Consider the following 19,568-nt stretch of genomic DNA (forward strand, 5'->3'; position numbering starts at 1 on the left):
ATCCATTATGTTGGAGCTCCACTTTAAGGTTCTGATCACTTGGTAGTAGGTCAGGAGGAGGAGGCAAATAGCCAGAGAACAGAGGAATTACTAAGAGAGTGAAAAATGATAGTATGATTCATTATAAAGCATTGACTAAAGCTCTTACTTGGCATGCCGTCCCCAAGGAGTTAAGCTGATTCCATATGGAAACATATCCCGCAGAATACTGTCTGATAGATCATGGGAAAAAGACTGGAGTAAACAATGCATGCTGCGAGGACCTTTTATGTCTGTAGTATTTCACCTACATATTACACGTGTATTGTGAAAGAAAACAAAGTTACACTTCTTTGTGTCTAACACAACCCCCCAAAATGTTTATTCTTGACTTCCCTTGAAGGTTTTATCTCATTAGCTTCTCCATGATTTGATGAAGAAATTATACTTGTATTAATTCAAGATTATAAACATCTTAGAAAGAGGACTTATGTTCCCATATTAACTGTTAAATCCCTTAAAAGTAATGCAGCAGCACAATTTTTAACTAAATTTTTTCTTGGTCTTTGTTCTCCAATTTCTCACATTTCTCATTTTGTTTTCTGTAGCATAAGGCATCACTGGGGTTGTCATTATGTTGTCATGCTTGATGGCAGAAGGACAGCTATTAATGGGACTGAGGTTTTGTAGGATCTATCCAGAATCAGAGAAAACCTTATTTATCTCATAGGAAAAACACAGAAAGAGAAATAGAGAAGCTTGGAAAGGACTCTTCATTTCAAAAGTAAATGTTTATAGGGGGAAATAAAAGGTAGAACACTTTCAGAGAAGCCAGTTTGTATCCTTGCTAAAACAGCCTGTTAGCAAATTAGACCCCATTTCAATGTCCTAGGAGAAGCTGGAAATGGACAGTGGATAAATGAATGAATGACTTAAATTTATGAACTCTTATCACTTTAATTTTAATGAAGTATTTCTATTTTAGTCTGGTGATAAACCATCCCATTAAACCATCTATTGATAAACTGTATCCCTGGGGAACATCAATGAACTTAAAGATACAAATTCACTTTATAAAGTAGTGTCTGGTGTTTACTACTCTGATTTCCCTTTTATCCACTGATATTTTATCCTCATCTGTGCTTCCCAGCCTTTCATTTTCTTTCCTCCGAGTTCCTCCTCCACTGTGTTTGCTTGTCCATCGCTTACCATCCTCTTTTTAAGGGGATAACTCAGGTCTTATTACTTTTTTGTGTCCTCAGTGCCTTGTACTGGAATCGTGAAATAAGAGATAATTAAATATTATATGAAAATGTAGGCAAATTTAAGAACATTAAGTTTGAGTTTTCATTTGATGAAAAGAAAAGACATTAAAACTCCAAGAGATCCTTGCAAAATTAAGAATTGAAGCAAAGGATCAGGTCATGATCCCACGGTCCTGGGATTGAGTCCCACATTGGGCTCCTTGCTCAGCAAGGAGTCTGCTCTTCCCTCTGCCTGCCTCTGTCTCTCTCTGTCTGATAAATAAATAAAATCTTAAAAAAAAAAAAAGAATTGAAGCAAAGGACAATGGACAAAAGTAAATCATAGGACATCCTCCATTGAAACAGTTGATTTTTAACCAAGGCTTTGTTTTTTGTTTGCAGATCTTAGTTACTCACACTGTCAACATGGATGAGAAGTTTATTTGCTGAGGTTTCTAAATTGCAAAGAAAAACAGTAAAGTTTGGTGATTATAGAGGTTCTAGAAGATTCCCTGTTGGGGAAAGGGGAAAGAGAGCTAGAAATGATGGTATACTCAATGCATATGCATTTTAAAGAAAACTTAGATGGAAGCCATTTTCATCTTCTTGAGTTAAATGATGACACCTCCAAAGCAAGAATTCTTAAGTGTATTTCCAATATCACAACATCCATTTAATTTCAAAAATCATAGTCATGATCTCAGGGTTGTGAGATTGAGCCCTCTGGGGCTCTGTGCTCAGTGGGGATTCTGCTTGAGATTTTCTCCCTCTCCCCCTCCCCCCATATGTGCTCCCTCTCTTTCTAAAATAAATAAAAAAAAATCTTTTTAAAAAAAATCAGCGAAGATTCAAGAGTACCTTTCTGTTCACTGAGTTACCTTTTTGTTTTAGTATAACAATTCAGTTATCACAGTTCCCTTTAAGATGCCCTCACTTTACTGTAGAACCAGGGTGTAAAGGAAGAGATGTGCCCCAAAACCCATCCTAGTGTTTTGAGTGAGGTGCTCCTTCCTCTCAGCTGTTCAGTGTCCTGAAGCCAGAAGGGATGATGCAAATAATAACAATAAACACTGCATAGTGCCCTGCGGTGGGCACTGTTCCTAGTGCTTTATTTACAGAGATTTATCTAATCTTCTAAATGAAGAAACTGCTCAAGATCACAGAGCTAGTGAATGGTGGAGTGGTATTCTAACTTCAGGGTCAGTGTCCCTATCCAATGAACTCCTTGCACATAAAATAAAATCCAACATCCCCAATGGTCTAGGGAAGACCCTGTCACTTGTGCCTACACCCTTTACATGCACTACCTCAGCCGTGTTGTTTTCCTTTCAGTTCCTTGAACCTGGCCACCTCTGCCTCCTCAGGGCTATTCCATATTCTGTGCTGTACCCTCGGAAGCCTGGGATGAGCTTCCTTCTATTCCTCAGTTTAAATGCAACTTTTTCATGTGGCCTCCTTGATGCCTCCAATCTAAATTAGGTCACCTGTTATAACCCAAAGAGCAAGGTGAGGTTTTTCCTTCTCAAGATCATCACAATGTATAAGACTTCTGATTGTTGAATGTCCATCTTGTGCACTAAGCTGTAAGGTTTATGTGAACAAGAACCATATTTTTCCTAAACTTCTGTATTTCTAGTGCCTGGCAAGCTTCCTGGCACATAGTGGCCACTCAATAAATACTTGTTGAAAAAATAAAGCCCGCATATAAAGTAGATGCCCTGGGGAACTGGTAAGAGGGAAGAGGTGAAAGAAGAGCACAAAGCAAAGTTCGGTATGATTACAGAACCTCTGAGTCTGTTTCATGCAACCTTTTCATTTCTAGAGAAGGAAACTAAAGCCCGCACAGATAGTGTGACAAAATAAGACTATAACCACATTTTTTGACCGTGTTCTTTTCACTGGTACTCCAAAACATGTCAAGATTGTTTCTTGAATTTATGGGAAAAAGATCTTTCCATTTTTAAGGTAATATTTATAGTTTTTTGTATGTTAACTTTGGATAAAATATTTGTTTTTCAGACTTGCATTATATGTAGCATGGTTTTATGTAAATAGATATGTTCCATATATGCTATCAAAAATTATTTGCCAATACTTTAATTTTAATTTTTTAAAGATTTATTTATTTATTTATTTTAGAGAGAGTGAGCGAGCAAGCGTGAGTGTGTATGTGTGTGTGTGTGGGGGGGAACAGAGGGAGAGGGCTAGAGAGAATCTCAAGCAGATTCCTTGCTAAGCACAGAGCCCAATGCAGGGCTCGATCTCACGACCCTGAGATCATGACCTGAGCCAAAATCAAAGAGTTGGACGTTTACCCAACTGAGCCACCTAGGCACTCCACCAAAACTTTTAAATATAAGTTGGATCCCTCACTTAATTCTGGCTTTGGATATTAGAATAACAGAAATTCTATTAATTGGAATTTTGTGTATCTGAGAGTAAAATCTGATAAAATGTGATCAGAATTTCTAAGCAATATGGGAAAGAGTTTGTAGAGGATAAGCATTTATGGGTTCTAATTTGAAGAAGTTCTATCAAGAGAATTGAATTTTAGACATAATCATAGACTTCAGTATAAATTTAGGAGAAATCACTTGATTTTGGAACCATAGAATCTAAAATTATTGCACTGTTATCTGTGTTTTGTTCATATGTGTTAAAACTATGTTTAAGAGAACTAGAGTCATAAAACATTAATTTTTGTTCTGAAAATAAATATCTGCAAATATAACAGTTTGTTATTCACCTGTAACATGTTGATGTTGATTTGAGGATGACTTTTAAAAATTCTTCTATAGGGTTTGGAGAGTGCATATCTCATTCAATCAGTTATCCATTCACTCATTTAACAAATCTTGATTAAATACCAAGAACATTGCAGGTGCTGTGTGAGACAATGGCCCATGATACAGTCAGGAGATAGACACCAATTCTCCTGAAGCTTAAGCAGAGTGGGTGAGGCAAACACATGTGACAAGTGCTGTAGTGGGGCTGGAACAATTTCTGAGAAAAGCTGACATTCAACCTGAAACCTAGGAATGAGCTAACCTAGTAAGGAAGGGAGAGCGGAGGGAGTGGAAGAATGATCCAGGCAAAGGGGACTCTAGGAACAAAGTCTCTGAGGTAGCCTGAGGGGCCAGAGGTTTCAAGGCTGAAATTTGGAGTTCTTTGTTTCAATTCATCTGTGGTTCACTTTGAGTACATCTTTAAATTTTTAATTGAGGAAGAATCTAATGTTTATATTTGCATTATTTAAAAACCATATTTGCATAAAATTTGTTTGATGTCTGACTGGTTTTAATGCTTATGAGTGGTCATTTTATTCACCTCTCAGTTTCTTCTTCGTTTTATCTGTACTTTGCCTGAAGTAGACCTTTAAGCAAAATTTTAGAGGAAGTTCACATGAGAGATACAAGGACTCTCTCAATAATTTTCTCTTAGAATTATTTCTACATCTTTTTTAAAATGAAATTTAAAAAATCTCACTAGAGGTTTCCACTTGGTCTTGTTCGTTTTCACTCCCTTTGCCCAGTGTATAATGTCATTTATACAGGCTCAGATCTTTCTTTAGCACAGGAATTTTCTTCTCTTACATTTTTATTATTCAATTTATCATAATCTTTTTTACAGAGAGAGAAATAAATCTGCATGATGACTCTCAATTCCATGTCGTCCACGTAAGCATCTCTCCCCTCATCATATGTGTCTTTGTTCCTTATCCCCCCATTTGGGAAGAGTCTTCAGTGGTCTTCCACATTGCTGAATGTGTTCTGCTTTGTTAGATCTACTGTTTGCTGTTTCTAACATTGATTTTAAAACTTGATCATATTTTAGATTCTTAACAATCTTTTCTTAATCCATCCTGCTCTTTAAGAAATTTCTGTCTTGGGCGCCTGGGTGGCTCAGTCGTTAAGCGTCTGCCTTCAGCTCAGGTCATGATCCCAGGGTCCTGGGATCGAGCCCTGCATGGGGCTCCCTGCTCTGCAGGAAGCCTGCTTCTCCCTCTGCCACTCCCCCTGCTTGTGTTCCCTCTCTCGCTGTCTCTCTCTCTGTCAAGTAGATAAATAAAATCTTTAAAAATAAAAAAGAAATTTGTCTCCATCTCAATCTACTATCACTCAACTCTCTTTTATGGGCAGCATGGTGCTGTGGTTGAGTCCCCACTGCTTATCATCCAGGCTGCATGGGCCTCAGAGCTCTGCCACTTGCTGGCTATATGACCAGGAATAATGAGTGGAAGCTGTTACTCAGGTTCCTAACCCACAAAATGGGGGCGATGATGTGCCTATCTCATTGAACTGTTGTGAAGACTGAGAGTCAATTCATGTCATACACTTAGAATAGTGAACAAGTAGTCGATAACTTAGTTCCTAATTAACCTTTATTCTATACTTCTCTAAATTATTCAGGGTAATTACTTGGAATTTTACCCAACTGGGGTTGGAGCTATCAGTATGTATGTACATGGGTATATTTTGTTAACTGATCTTTTAAGGCAGCAAGGTTTTTGGTTTTTTTTTTTTAAGATTTATTTATTTATTTGACACAGAGAGAGAGAGCAGGGGGAGCGGCAGAGGGAGAAGCAGGCTCCCCCCTGTGCAGGGAGCCCCACACGGGACTTGATCCCAGGACCCGGAGATCATGACCTGAGCTGAAGGCAGACGCTTAACCGACTGAGCCACCCGGGTGCCCCTAAGGCAGCAAGTTTTACCCAATCTTTGTTTTTCTTAATTCTTTCCATAATCCACTTCATTGTCCTTAAATGCATCTTCTTAGTTATTAAACTGATGTATTGGATGTGTGTATCTTCTTTAGTCAAATTTCTGCCAGTTTTCAGTATTTATTTGGTCTACTGGCCTGAGAACAGAGTTCCCGGTCACGGCCTTTTTAATAGGGATAGAGTTCAGGGTTGGCCTGTCTGAGGCCATCTCTAATTCTTCCTTTTCCAGGGATAGGAACTGACCAGTGACATTCCCAAGCGGGCACTGCTCCCACGGCGCTGCCAGCCTCAGCGCCTACTCCTTTGTCCCTTGCACAGTAATTACACAGCATCGCTTTCCACCATTTTCACTCCCAGCTGCACCGTATTGCTGGGGGCTGTGGTCGTAGGGAGAGTGGAATTAACGGGGCACGGCATAAGTGGTCATTCAAAAAGAAGCACTCATGTGACATCTGTGAGCAGCTCTCACCCTCTTATTGAAAAATATTCTGCGTCTTGAGCCAGGTGTTGCAGTGGGTGAGGATGAATGGAGATCCTCAGCTCTCATGTTTTGCATCTTTTTATCCTCCTGAAGAGAAGGTGTAAGGTGGTGGTTAAGAATTCACAGTACAGACCCACATAGACATGGTTCAGATTCCCCTAATAGCTGGGTAGCATAGGTCAAATCACTTGATCTCTTTAAGCTGGCGTTTCTTCATCCATAATAAAGGGACATAAAAATGCTTCTCCCATATTCATGTGAGTTAAACTTGAGTGCTCAATAAATGGCAGCTCTTACTAGCCTGAAGAATCCTTCTTCTACCAGCTCACAGCACACTTCTGTCCTTCCTCCCACGTATGGGACTCATGACTCAGCCCCTGGTTCCTATAGAAAGCTGTGAAATTAGTGAGAGGTGAGAGGTTCCTACAGCATAGTCAGTGGTGGGATGGCAAAGGAGGTGGCAGGGGGTTAAGGGCTGATCCAGTTGATCATCTGTATCAGGGAGTGGGGCACATGAATTACCCCAATTCTCTAAATTCCAGAAATGGTTGAAAACACTACAAGATGATTTGTTTCCAAGAATGCAGAACTTGATGGTTCTTCTCTTCCTGCTATTACTCTCCCACTGACACAGACCTACTCTTGACAATCTTCTTTTCCATTATTCCTAAGTAGTAGCATTTTCTGGACTGCAGGCATCTTCCTGAATAAAGGGACTCCAGGGGTTCAGGCTTCTCCTTCCTTATGACCCTGGATCTGGAGATCTTTTCTTTTTCTTCATTTTTGATCTCTTCACTTCCCTTGAGGCCCTCAGACATAAAAAGGCTTATCCTACCAACACCTTCTCCCCGTTTTTAAAACCAAAACTTGATTGTCCCCGGGGGTGCACACACCTATAATATTTAAAATTCAATCTAATTGCTTGCACTGGGGGCCTTTTCTCATACAACATCTTGTTTGAGTGTGTATGTATCTGAGAAGTGTTTAAAAATTTTTTTTTAAATTGAAGTATAATTAACATACAGTGTTAATATTAGTTTCAGGTGTACAACATAATGGTTCAACAATTCTTATGTTACTCAGTGCTCATCACGATAAGTGTGTTCTTAATGCCCTGTATCTATTTCATCCATCTCCTCCCACCATTTGCTTTTTCAAAAAAACCTTATACTTCACCTAATACTTTTCATATGTCATAAGAGGGACAGCGTCCCCCAAATAACTCTATTATTCCTCTCCCTGAAATAGATACAGAAGCTGGGAATTCATTTCAAAAAGGGCAGTTGGTTATATTTATATAATAAGTATTATCCTTTATCCTGCCAGTCTGCCACAGGACTTTATCTGAACTTTGGTTTGGAAATTCCCCATGGATTCTGGCAGATCAATCCTCTGGTATTTCTAGTTTCCAGTGCTGTTGAAACTTTTTATCTCTATGTTTTCATGAGGGCAATTCAAGAATCACTAGCTGTCTAATACCTTATCTCAGAGTCCCTCATTCACATTTGTGGAATAGGTAATTTTCAGTTTTGGAATACAAAGAAGTTCAATTATATAAATTTTTATAAAAATCTTGAAGGCTACCTTAATAATGCTTTGTAATATTACCTTCTCTTTCAGCTCAATTTTATTCTGTTTCTGAATACCGTTAGAGTTCTGGCTACCAAAATCTGGGAGACCAATGCAGTTGGGCATGACACAAGAAAACAGTACAGGTAATTGCAGGACAGGCACCTACCAGAGGAAATATTTGGGTTACTATTTAGAGTAAAGAACAGATACTGATTGATCTGAAATGTCTCTGAGAGATAAATTTATGAATATGAATTTTCATTTGGTTTAATTGTTTAATTTATCAGAAAAGTATATGTATTTTAGGAAAATATAAATAACCCAAAACCTTTAATGTGCTTAAATTTTAAGTATTAATTAATATAATTTTTTTATCTGTTATTAGCATATTGGAATTTTCCCATAAACTGTGTGACTTCCTAGAAAATCTCTTTTTGATGATCTTGGCAGACAATTTTATCTGCATTCTTAAAATAATATCTTCATAACTGAAAATATCAAGAAAGTGAGTTTGCTGTATTGTTTCCTATCTGTCCATCAGACTGGCCCCTACTGAATATAAATTTTTAAGAACTTTCCAATGTACTGATTGAGAGAGGTCCATTATTCAATCTTTCAAGAAGAAAAGGGCAAATTGAGAGTTTATGATCATTATCGAACTGTCTTAAGCCAACTTTTTCCAATGATCGTTTTGGGAGTTCTGAATAATAGCAGCCTCTACCCAACTGGATATACATATCCATTAGTCTGGTGGATTTGGATTGATCTTTATAATCCCAAGGCAATAACTATTTCTTTTTGTCTTGGATTGTTATGAAATGCTATCTGAGACACAGAAAGGAAGAAACCATAGTCAACATTTTGGTCCTGTGTTACAGATGTTCTCAAAACCCTTTGTTGAGTCATTTCCCTCTACTGTTTAGGCAACATCCTCTGTCAGGCAGAAAAGATGATGGGTATGGACTGGAGTCTGGAATAGGATGCACAGTATGAACAAACCAGCAGCTGTAGGCTCCAGTAATTTGTAATGTGCTGCAAGCAGTAGTGTTATAAAGTAAATTGTGCTTAAGAGTTTCCAGTGAAGGGCCATTGCTATACTCATAGCATGGCTCATGTTGCATCCCACTGATGAAGACAAAGGCCAAAGGATGATAGAACAATGGAAAATGTAAATAGCTTTCCACTCTTCTCTGTAAAGTGGAACAGTGCAAAGGTTTTTGAAAGCTGTTTATTTCTCTAGCCCTGAATAAAAGCTCCTTATTTCTCTAGTTCTGAATGATGTGAACTTGTACTTTCAGTTAAAAGTTGCCCCAGAGATTTGAGAAACTCTGGAGAGAACAAAGGGTGAATTATCTTAAAAAATAGACTAGACAATATTTTGAGTTCATTCATAGGAGATTATTTCTCAAAATAATGGAAGAGAAACATTTATCAAGGATTAAAATAATCTACTCTTCAGAATTCAGAATAAATTTTAAATAATCTGGGGCCCGGAAGTTTTTAAATTTTGGAGCCATTAGTTTGAACAGGGTCTAGACCAATAGTAGTCATGGAAAGTATTTTCCAGCCAAATACATTTTTTTTTTTTTAAATAGCTGAAACAGTATTCTTACTAATGCCTGAAGTTAAGCTACAGATAAAACTATGGTGAGGAATAACTCTCTTTCTTTTTGGAGAGAAAAATGTGGGTACTTACTTGGCAGTGATTTGGGAATTCAATTCAGTATTTAGTTTCTGAGGCCTTAGATTACCAAATTTAAATACCTTCTCACTTTGTAAATAAAGAGACCTAGAAAAATGTAATTTGTGTCTTTGTCCCAGTGAAATTCTATCTATGAGGTTCAACTGAGTATTTCAATTTACACCCATTTATTTTTTGTACCTTTAAACTTATATTTCAGTTGGCTATTACCTTTGTCAAACAAATGTTCAAATACCAAATATTCTTGTAACAACGAAAAAATATATGTATATTATATTTATATTTCCAAATGGTGGCATCTAAAACAGTTTTTAAACACATTCTCATGCATATAACTCTCTGAAAGACTGAAAACATCTTTCAGAGCTGAGATAATCTCTCCCGGTGAGCATGCACATATACACAAAGGAAGACTTTAGAAAAGTACATGGTATCCCTTCATTGATAGTGTCTTAAAACTGAAATGAATTGCCTTCAACTCAGGTCATGATCTCAGGGTCCTGGGGTCAAGCCCCAAGTCAGGCTCCCTGCTCAGCAGGGAGTCTGCTTCTTCCTCTCCCTCTGCTCCTCCCCACTGTTCCGGCCCTCTCTTGCTCTCTCTCTCAAATAAATAAATAAAGTCTTAAAAAAAAAAAACTGGAATGAATTAATACAATCAGCTTTTAAGAAATTGTTTATTTTGAGATAACTGCAGAGTTATATGCAGTTATAAAAGTAATACAGAGATAAAATAAAACATACAAGTAATAGAGTTGTAAAAATAATACACACATATATGTAATATATATAATATATACCCTTTACCCAGTTTCCCTCGAAAATGACATTCTACATAACTGTAGTTCACATCGGTAATTTTAAAACAAAAAGGATTTTTAAACACACAGAGATTGTGTAGAAAATTAAATAATCTATCAGATTTAACAACAGGACTAATGCATTATTTTGTCTTTTAAATTACAAACCAATCCCCTTGCAAAGTAAGAGAAGATTGCCAGGACTGGAAGAACATGAGATATGAAAGATGCAAAATTCAGTGGAAAAGAACACTTGAGTGTTTTGGCTAATTTGACTTTCCATTCAATATTAGACAAAAATTACATTTTTTATTTTTTATTTTTGGAATAAATTCAACCAGTGTTTGTTATGCAATATGGTAGTAAAGAGGACAGATTTTTAAGGTTGAATTGTCTACTAATTGTCTAACTTTGGGTGAATACTTTCCTTTTCTGAGCCTCTATCCTCATATGGACATAGGAAAATAATGGCTCTCTCACATGGTTGGCAGAATAAAAGGAGGCATCCAGTACAGGATGTGACAGGGGCATGATAGCCAACAGCTTCATTGACTGAGTGCCCTTCTTGTGCCATGCAAGAGATTCAAAGTTAAGAAGACATGGTTTCTGCCTGCGAAGAAAATTTGAGAGAGAGAGTGAGAGAGAGATTGATTTAATTAAAGTGAGGACAGAGCCAGTAGAGATGCACTTACAAAGTGTTATGTGTATAGAAGAAAGGGAAGGATTAATTCAAGCTCAAGAGGGATTGGAAAAGGCTTAGGGGAAATGTTACTTTTTTAAAAAGCTAAGTTGACTCTTAAAAGTAGCGATTTCCCAGCACTTTTCACCTGGGGAGAGAGATATTGCAAGAATTGGGTATCTATTTTCTAAGTAGGACGCTGAGTCCCACACACCATTTGATTCCTTTATATTCCTCCCATGGCTTTGCCCTTGGACGCAGAGCCACCACCATGTCTCCAGCAAGCCAGAAGGCCACTTTCAGCTCGTACGCCCCTGATCATCTCATTAGACAGCTGTGCCTTTTCAGAGAGCCAGGCTGCAAAGATGTACAGTGTGGTGTGCATGAGTGATCAGATGGACGCTGAGCAAATCAGTGCCCAGGATGGCTGCATGATTCGATGTGAGTGGAAAAATCCATCTTTATGAGTGAACTGACAGACAGATGACCCATGTATACATTGGCCCAGCATATGCCACTACTTCAACTTATTCACCGTCATTGAAGGATACATTTTAAAAGAGGATGTAATAATAACTCTTACACAAATATAAATGAACACACCTCAAAGATTTTATTTCACTCATTAATGAAGGAACTGGTAAGGCATTACACATGCTTAAAAGAGAATTATGAATGCTAAAATGAATTTACAAATGGATGCAAATTAGCAAATTGTTAACATCCACAGAGTATAATTAGTGGCATTCCATTGGACACAATTTGCATTTCTATGGACAGAAATTATTTGCATTGCTGTGGTAGGCAGATTTCTAAGATGCAACTTCCAAGATTACTGCCTTCCTGGTGTACATGCCCTATATAACCCTCATCCCTCACATACCTTCTTGAGCAAGACCTATGATGGGATAGTCTCTCCCTTGATTAGGTTACGTTATATTGGAAAGGTGATGGGGTAGTCACTCCTGTGACAGGCAGCCCGGAGAGAGATCCTCCTGCGGGCTTTGAAGAAGTAATCTGACATGTTGTGAAGGTCTGTGATTAAGACCTGAGGGACCTATGGCTAGGACCTCTCTGAAACTGAGAGAGACTAAATGGATATTGGTTTAAGCCACTAAATTTGTGGTAATTTGTTTCATAGCAATAGAAAATGAATTCAATTACTATCTGGTTTTCTCCAAATTAACTTCTATCTCTACAGAGTTGTAAAAGAGCCTAGTCATAGATAAAGAGAGAGAAAAAACCCAGATGGCTGAGCTAGCACGATTCCCACTAAATTTAATCTAACAGATTTTTCTTACTCTGCATTGATCCAAACTGTCCCTAAACTTTTACATTTGTGATCATTTCACAATGTGTTGTATTCTTTCTCCCTCTCTCCCCTTCCTCCCTCACTCCCTTCCTCCCTCCTTTCCTTCCTTCTCCTTCCTCCCTTCCCTCCTCCCTCCTTCTCTCTCTTTCCCTTTCTCTCTTTCTCTTTCTTTTTTCTTTTCTTTTCTTCTTTCTTTCTTTTCTTTCTTTCTTTCTTCCTTTCTTCCTTTCTTCCTTTCTTCCTTTCTTCCTTTCTTCCTTTCTTCCTTTCTTCCTTTCTTCCTTTCTTCCTTTCTTCCTTTCTTTCTTTCTTTCTTTCTTTCTTTCTTTCTTTCTTTCTTTCTTTCTTTCTTTCTTTCTTTCTTTCTTTCTTTCTTTCTTTCTTTCTTTCTTCCTTACTTCCTTTCTTCCTTTCTTCCTTTCTTCCTTTCTTCCTTTCTTTCTTTCTTTCTTTCTTCCTTCCTTCCTTCCTTCCTTCCTTTCTTTCTTTTTCTTTCTTTCTTTCTGTCTTTCTTTCTTTCTTTCTTTCTTTCTTTCTTTGTTTCTTTTCTTTCTTTCTTTGTTTGTTTGTTTTCTTTGTTTCTTTGTTTCTTTCTTTTCTTTCTTTCTTCTTTCTTTCTTTTCTTTCCTTTCTTTCTTCTTTTAACCTAGTTTTTGGCTCCAGTCACACACAATAGGAACAATCAAAGTTAGCTTGATTTTGAGTATAGTCTCCAGGGGGATTTATCCATTCATCTTAAAGGAGGAAATGCAATTTTCTTTTCAGAATGCTGTTAACCAAGACTTCTAAAGTTCTGCAAGTGTAGTTAATGCTGTCCCCGCTTTATCTGATTAGACTGAATTACAGTATCATGAAGGTACTCACAGTGTCTTGCTCATATATGCAGTGATGGGAAGAGGGTAGTTACTAGTCAGAATTCAGGAGGACAAGCATATCCCAAGGAGCCTCTGGAAGTTGAAAGGATGAGTTAGGTCAGAGAAATCCATTGTCTTATCAGGGATGCTGCCTTGAATGAAACAGACTTAAGGTAGAATTTTCAAATTAAGTAGACTATAGGTGAGTCAAGGTAGGAGGTGTGGGACTAGAGCAGCATAGGAGAAAGCCCATAGGCCACCAGGGAAACTATGGGTGTGAGGCAGAGCAGATGGCTCTGAGCCAAGAGGAGGTCTGGGCACTACTGAGAGATACGAGAGGCAGAGGAGAATGAGATGGGGTAGGCGTGCAACTCCAAAAGCCTAAATTAGGCATTTCAGTATGATTCTGTGGGACACCCAGCTCCTGCAGGAGCCAGAAAGATGGTTATAATGGGAAAATGGATGTATCTGGAAGATGATCCTCCCTAGGAAAGCGTTAGACTGTGAGAGCTCTTATAAACTTCTGGGCCCTGTTCCCACATTTTAGAAAAAAGAAAACTGAATTACAATCACTCAGGGAGTCAATGGTATATCTAGAACCCAAATCCATTTCTGTTTAGCTTCACCCACACAGCTTACTTCCAAGAAGAGAACTAAGTATATAAGTAAGTACATAAATAAGGAAGGAAGGAAGGAAGGAAGAAAAGTAGCTGGACGTAAGACGAGTAAGAAAGAATTAGCCAGATTTGGCAGTTTCTTGGATAAAAAGTACAAAAGAACACATGGTGTGCTTGGATGTACTAACTATCTGCTGTGCAAACGGATTACCGCAAACGTCTGTGGCTTAAAACAACACACTTGCTATTTAACTGTTTCTGTAGGTCAGGAACCTGGGCATGGTTTAGCTGGGCCTCCTGCTTTAAGATCTCTTACGAGGCTCAACTGACAGTCAGGACTGCAGTCTTACCCTAAGACTGGGGAAGAATCCACTTCCAAGTTTATGAGATTGTTGACGGGATTCAGTTTCTTACTGGCTGGTGGTCAGTGTCCCCTCTCCTTGTCATCTCTCCCACTAGCTCACCACATGATTAACTTACTTCCTTGAACCAAACAAAGGAGAGAGTTTGCTAGTAAAATGGAAGTTACACTCTTATGAAATGTAATCACAGAAGTGACATCCCATCATTTTGGCTGTAATCGATCAGTTAGAAGTAAGGTCCAGGTCTTTGCCTACATTCAAGGGGAGAAGATTAACAAGAATGTAAATACCAGGATCATTGAGGGCCATTTTAGAATCAATCATCTTAGAAACCCGGGGTTCCTCCAGTTACACAAGAAAATGTATATGAAGAGGTAGTTAAGGGAAATAAAGTCAAATTGCTTAGCTTGCCAAAAAAAAAAAAAAAAGCACAAAACCTAGAACTATAGATATTTTGTAGAATATTTGACAGAGGATATTTAGAGAAAGTAGAAAGTATTGGCCACATGAAGTTCATAAGAAAATATGAAATGATTAATGCAGATCCAACTAGGGAGTAGTTAATTTTAAAATGAACAAAACAAGTCAAAATGTGGCCTATGAAAGTAAAGACAGTTAACATGGATTGAGGTAATACTTGTTTTAAGTCTCAAACATAGATGTTAAAATAAATTTAGGACAGAAAAAAGGGCATTTCATGGCTTTATGAAAATAGTATTCTAGGCCAGGAGAGTGGAGATGAGATTAGAAAGATTTAAGGTATAATAATCATGGGAAATGAGAATAAATGACTTGATGTAGTATAAAAGGACAGGAAGGCGGGGGGAAGCTAGCAGGAGCCATGGGGTCCAAAGAGATGGAAAAAATGCAGCCCCCTTTAGCTCTGCTAAGCTTCACTTTTTTTCCCAGCAAGCTGTCTCTACTGACAGGCACTCGAAGTTGATGAATAAAAAGGCTTGGTATTCTCTTTCAGGAAACTGGCCAAATCAACCCTGGTCCTTGTGCTGGTCTTTGGAGTGCACTACATTGTGTTCCTGTGCCTGCCCCATTCCTTCACGGGGCTCGGCTGGGAGGTCCGGATGCACTGTGAGCTCTTCTTCAATTCCTTTCAGGTAGAGAGCACCAGCTAGTAATGTAGTTCTTGCATTTTGCTTTTATTCCCCCACCCCTTGCACCTTTGTTCTCTGCCCCTCTGTCTGGCTTTCATGGACCTGTCCCCAGAGGGCCATGAAAAGGCCATACTCTCTGGAGCCTGTGCTTTTAACCTCTGACCATTGCAGGAGCTGCTTCTCACAAACACGCCTGGGCAGTGAGACAAGAAAACATTTTGTTGTAGAATATGTAATACGTATAGAGCAGCGTGTGTGTACGGAAAATAAACGAAAGCCAAAGAAAAAGCAGACAGGGAGGAGGGGGGAAAAGGGAAAGGGAGACAACAAAGAAGAAAAGGTAGCTTCTACCCATTTTATCTCATTTGAAAATATGATTACCATCACCCCTCACTTGGCTTTCTGCGGACATCTATCTTCTCCTCCTGGCTACTCGCTTGCTGCCTCCCACTGCTGCCTTAAATCTAGTCTCCATACAAGGGTCTGAAGGATCTTAAAAATAAATATGATCATGTCCCTTCTCTACCAGAAGTACCCAGAGGTTTCCCACTGCACTCAGAATAAAATCCAAATGCCATTTGCTGGTGTGCACAGCCCTCGGGGCAGGGATCCTATCCAACTGTGTCGTCGAGTTCCATCATGTTCCCGGTTGCCGGCTAAGTTTGAGCCCCACTAGTGTTCCTCGAGCTCATTCTTATCTCAGGGGCTTGGACTTACTGTTCCCTCTGTCTGGAAGGCGCTCCCTGCTAATATTCACAAGGCCTGGCTTCTTTTCACTCAAACCAGCTTAAATGGTCATCTCTTCAACTTGGTCTTCATTCAGTGTATCTTCTCCATTCTTCTCTTTCATACCAGTTGTTTGGCCTGCATAACCCTTATAATCTTACATTTTTCTAGTGTGGCTAGTTGTTTATATTTTATCCATCATCTGTATTTCCTTCTAGAATGTAGTCTAAGGGAACAGGGACCTTCTCTGTCTTGATTGAATTGTTTATCCCTGGCATGCTGAGCAGTTTGCCCTGTAGAATATTTATTTATTTATTTATTTATTCAAAAATAAATATTTTTGAATGAGTGAAACAAAAAGTTTCTTTGTCTTTTTACCATAGAATAGCCTATGTCTGTAGTTTCCAGGATTCACAGTGTATAAATATCTCTTACCAACCAGGGAATATTCTGTGATCCTTGAGTGAAAACATAAATGAAGCTAATATAATAGAAACCAGTTATTTGTGTGTCTTGGGAGTGTTTTATTCAGTTACTTGTTTGGTTCAGCTGACACCAAAGAAGGATCTCAGAAAAATATACACTTAAAGATTTGGAAACACCAGGAGAGAAGAGTTCATATAATTTTCCGAAGGAAGCATAACACAACCCAGTTTTTCAATGTATGTATTGTGATACAAGACACCTCAATGCCGTGATCTTCTGGAGTTGTCAGTATGCTAACTTTCTCCTTTGTTCCCCAGGGATTCTTTGTGTCTATCATCTACTGCTACTGCAATGGGGAGGTAGGTTTGAAGAACCCCCCTGTACATCCCACAGCTCTAGCTCTGAGTAAGCTTGTAAATGGTCATCGCTGTGTGACCTGAATCTCTTTAGGATCCCCAGCAATTACAGGAAAAAATGAGCAGGGAGAAGGGAGATATTTCAATCATACATGATTTTGAGAGAGCAAGAATTAATGTAAATAGGCTAGAGTCTTTCTCTTCTAGCACTTTTCAATGTTAATTCATTTGGAAACTCTGATAGCAAAAAACCAACTTGTTGGAATGTGAATTGATACTTGGAAGGACAGTGAATTCCATATTTCAGTCAATACTTAAACTGATATTCAATTTCAAGTTCTCTAAGAAACTAAAAAAAAGTTTTCTTGGGATAAGAAAGAATATTTTGATATTTTCAAAACTATACAATGATGACAGGATGCTTTCAGTTCATTTAGGGGTTGGCTGGAGAGAAGTAGCCCTACTGTTCTTTTAGGTGAACCAGCATACCAGATTTCCACTGTTTTCCATGGAACTTCCAGATAAGCTCCTTTTTGGTAAATGGCAATAGCAGTAGAATTGAATTTTCAACCACAGGTTGGAAGCAAGAGTCCCACCCCATTAGTAATGCATTGCAGTGCCTGCTTTTCATGTATAAGCTTCTTCCCCATTCTTTCCTCCTTCAGTATGCCTATGCAAAAGTGATAGTATTACATTTCAGGTTAAGAGAGAGAGTATGTACATCAAGTCGCTGGCACACAGTGGAAACTCAGTAATCACCATCATTGAAGGGCACAGGTCCATTGTAACAAGGCTGCAGGGTCTCCTTGATGGTTTCTGACGCAGAATGTTTCCTGCGACTTAGGTTCAGGCTGAGGTGAAGAAGTTGTGGAGTCGGTGGAATCTCTCCATCGACTGGAAAAGGACGCCCCCCTGCGGCAGCCACAGATACGGCTCCGTGCTCACCACGTTGACCCACAGCACCAGCAGCCAGTCGCAGGGGGCAGCCAGCGCTCGCTTGGTGCTCATCGCCGGCAAAACCCCCAGGACAGCCGGCCGCCAGCCCGACAGCCACGTGACTTTACCCGGCTATGTCTGGAGTAACTCGGAGCAGGACTGCCTGCCACGCACGACCCATGAGGAGACCAAGGAAGGGAACGCGAGGCTGGGAGAGGAGATTCCAATGGTGGAGTCTCCCAGGCCCTTGGAATTTAACCCAGACCCGGAAGGAAGCAGAGGAGAAACAGAGGATGTTCTCTGTTGACGCACAGTCAACAACTGTGACTTCGAAGAGAGTCGGTCCCTCTGGCAGTGTTAGATGAACTTGGCTGGCATTCCTTTGCTTGAGCCCCAGAACTGAAAATTCGGGTTCAAAGTGTTACTTCACAGAAGTTTTCAGGTTGCATGAACTGGATTCTATAAATAGTAAAGACACAAAAGGAGAAGTGTCAGTGGAGTAGTTTATTACCTTCTTTTGGCATTAAATTCTCTTCTAAATTGTTGTGTGGTACTTGCTCTGTGATTGTTCATTTTTTTCCTGCTACTTTTGGGTAGAAAACGTTTCAATTGCTTGGCTCTAGTTTTCTCTCATAAAAATATCACTCTAGGTATGATCGAGATCATTCCATATGTGTTATTTCCCTTTTAAGAAATTAGCATCCTCTTTTTCTCATTTTAATGTACTTCTACCATTGCATTCCTTTTGCCTGTGCATAGGAGCAATTAGGGTCTGAAAACATACCATGAACAATGAAAGAGCTAAGCACAAGTACACACTGGAAAAAAAAAGTGGCTGGACTTTGATAAGATAATAAATTTGTGAAATATCTGTTTCTTTCTAGAAACAAGGAAGATTACTCCAAATAGTATTGCACCTATTCCTTCTTTTGAATGTCTCCTCTGTGACCAGCCAAATCTCAGGTCTTCAGTCCTCCGTAAACCTTGACATGCCACCTGGTTTGCTCAGTCAGTGAGCTTGTGTCTGCAAACTGATTCTGTTTGTAATAATTTGTACTGATAGTAAGGCACACTGCATCTGTGCCTTTTTCGTCTTTGTTGTATTACTGTATTCCAAATGGCACGTGGACTAAATTAAAAGTTTGTTTTAAAGATACATTTTGGGTCACTTTAAAAGATTTTTTCTCGGCATCTAACTTTGTTTTTGAGAACCAACCAAATGTTCCTTCTTCAAAACTAGAGATCAGCATGTAGCTCCAGCACTTTCCTGAACTTGAAACATCAGTCTGTTGCAATAGTGAAACATTTATTGAGTGTATGTCAGGTACCCACCATCCTGCTGGTTTTTACAAACATTAACTTTTTTAATTCTCACTGCAAACTTACGGTTCAGTTTTATCATTGTCACCCTCTTTACAGATGACAATGTGACTTGTAGAGGTGGAGAAACTCACCGAAAGTTGCCCAGCTAGACATTGATGGAACATGGTTTCAGACACAGATCTACTGACTTCAAGTCCTGTGTTCTTAACCATTATGCTCCACTATCACCAATGTTTATGTTTCCCATTAACCAATCAAAGCATTCAATTAATTTCTTCTGGGTAGAGATTGCCTAAGAACTCTTAATATGTCTTAGCCTCTGACCTTCATGACATTTCCACTGTAGTGGGGTAGACAAATATATATAGGAAAT

At 38.9% G+C, this 19,568-nt stretch overlaps 1 protein-coding gene across 2 annotated transcripts in view; it reads left to right on the plus strand.

The window, feature by feature from the left end:
• PTH2R (parathyroid hormone 2 receptor) overlaps nt 1-18,993 on the plus strand; it is a 76,099-nt gene extending 57,106 nt beyond the window's left edge. For both annotated transcript variants that reach the window (XM_027590408.1, XM_027590406.1), the window contains 4 exons: nt 8,045-8,139; nt 15,293-15,431; nt 16,898-16,939; nt 17,781-18,993. In XM_027590408.1, coding sequence (XP_027446209.1) covers nt 8,045-8,139; nt 15,293-15,431; nt 16,898-16,939; nt 17,781-18,179 — 675 coding nt within the window. In that variant the 3' untranslated portion in view covers nt 18,180-18,993. The remainder of the gene's footprint in view (nt 1-8,044; nt 8,140-15,292; nt 15,432-16,897; nt 16,940-17,780) is intronic.
• Nucleotides 18,994-19,568: the final 575 nt, after the last annotated feature.

This window comes from Zalophus californianus, chromosome 3 (assembly GCF_009762305.2).
Source record: "Zalophus californianus isolate mZalCal1 chromosome 3, mZalCal1.pri.v2, whole genome shotgun sequence".
Lineage (NCBI taxonomy): Eukaryota > Metazoa > Chordata > Mammalia > Carnivora > Otariidae > Zalophus > Zalophus californianus.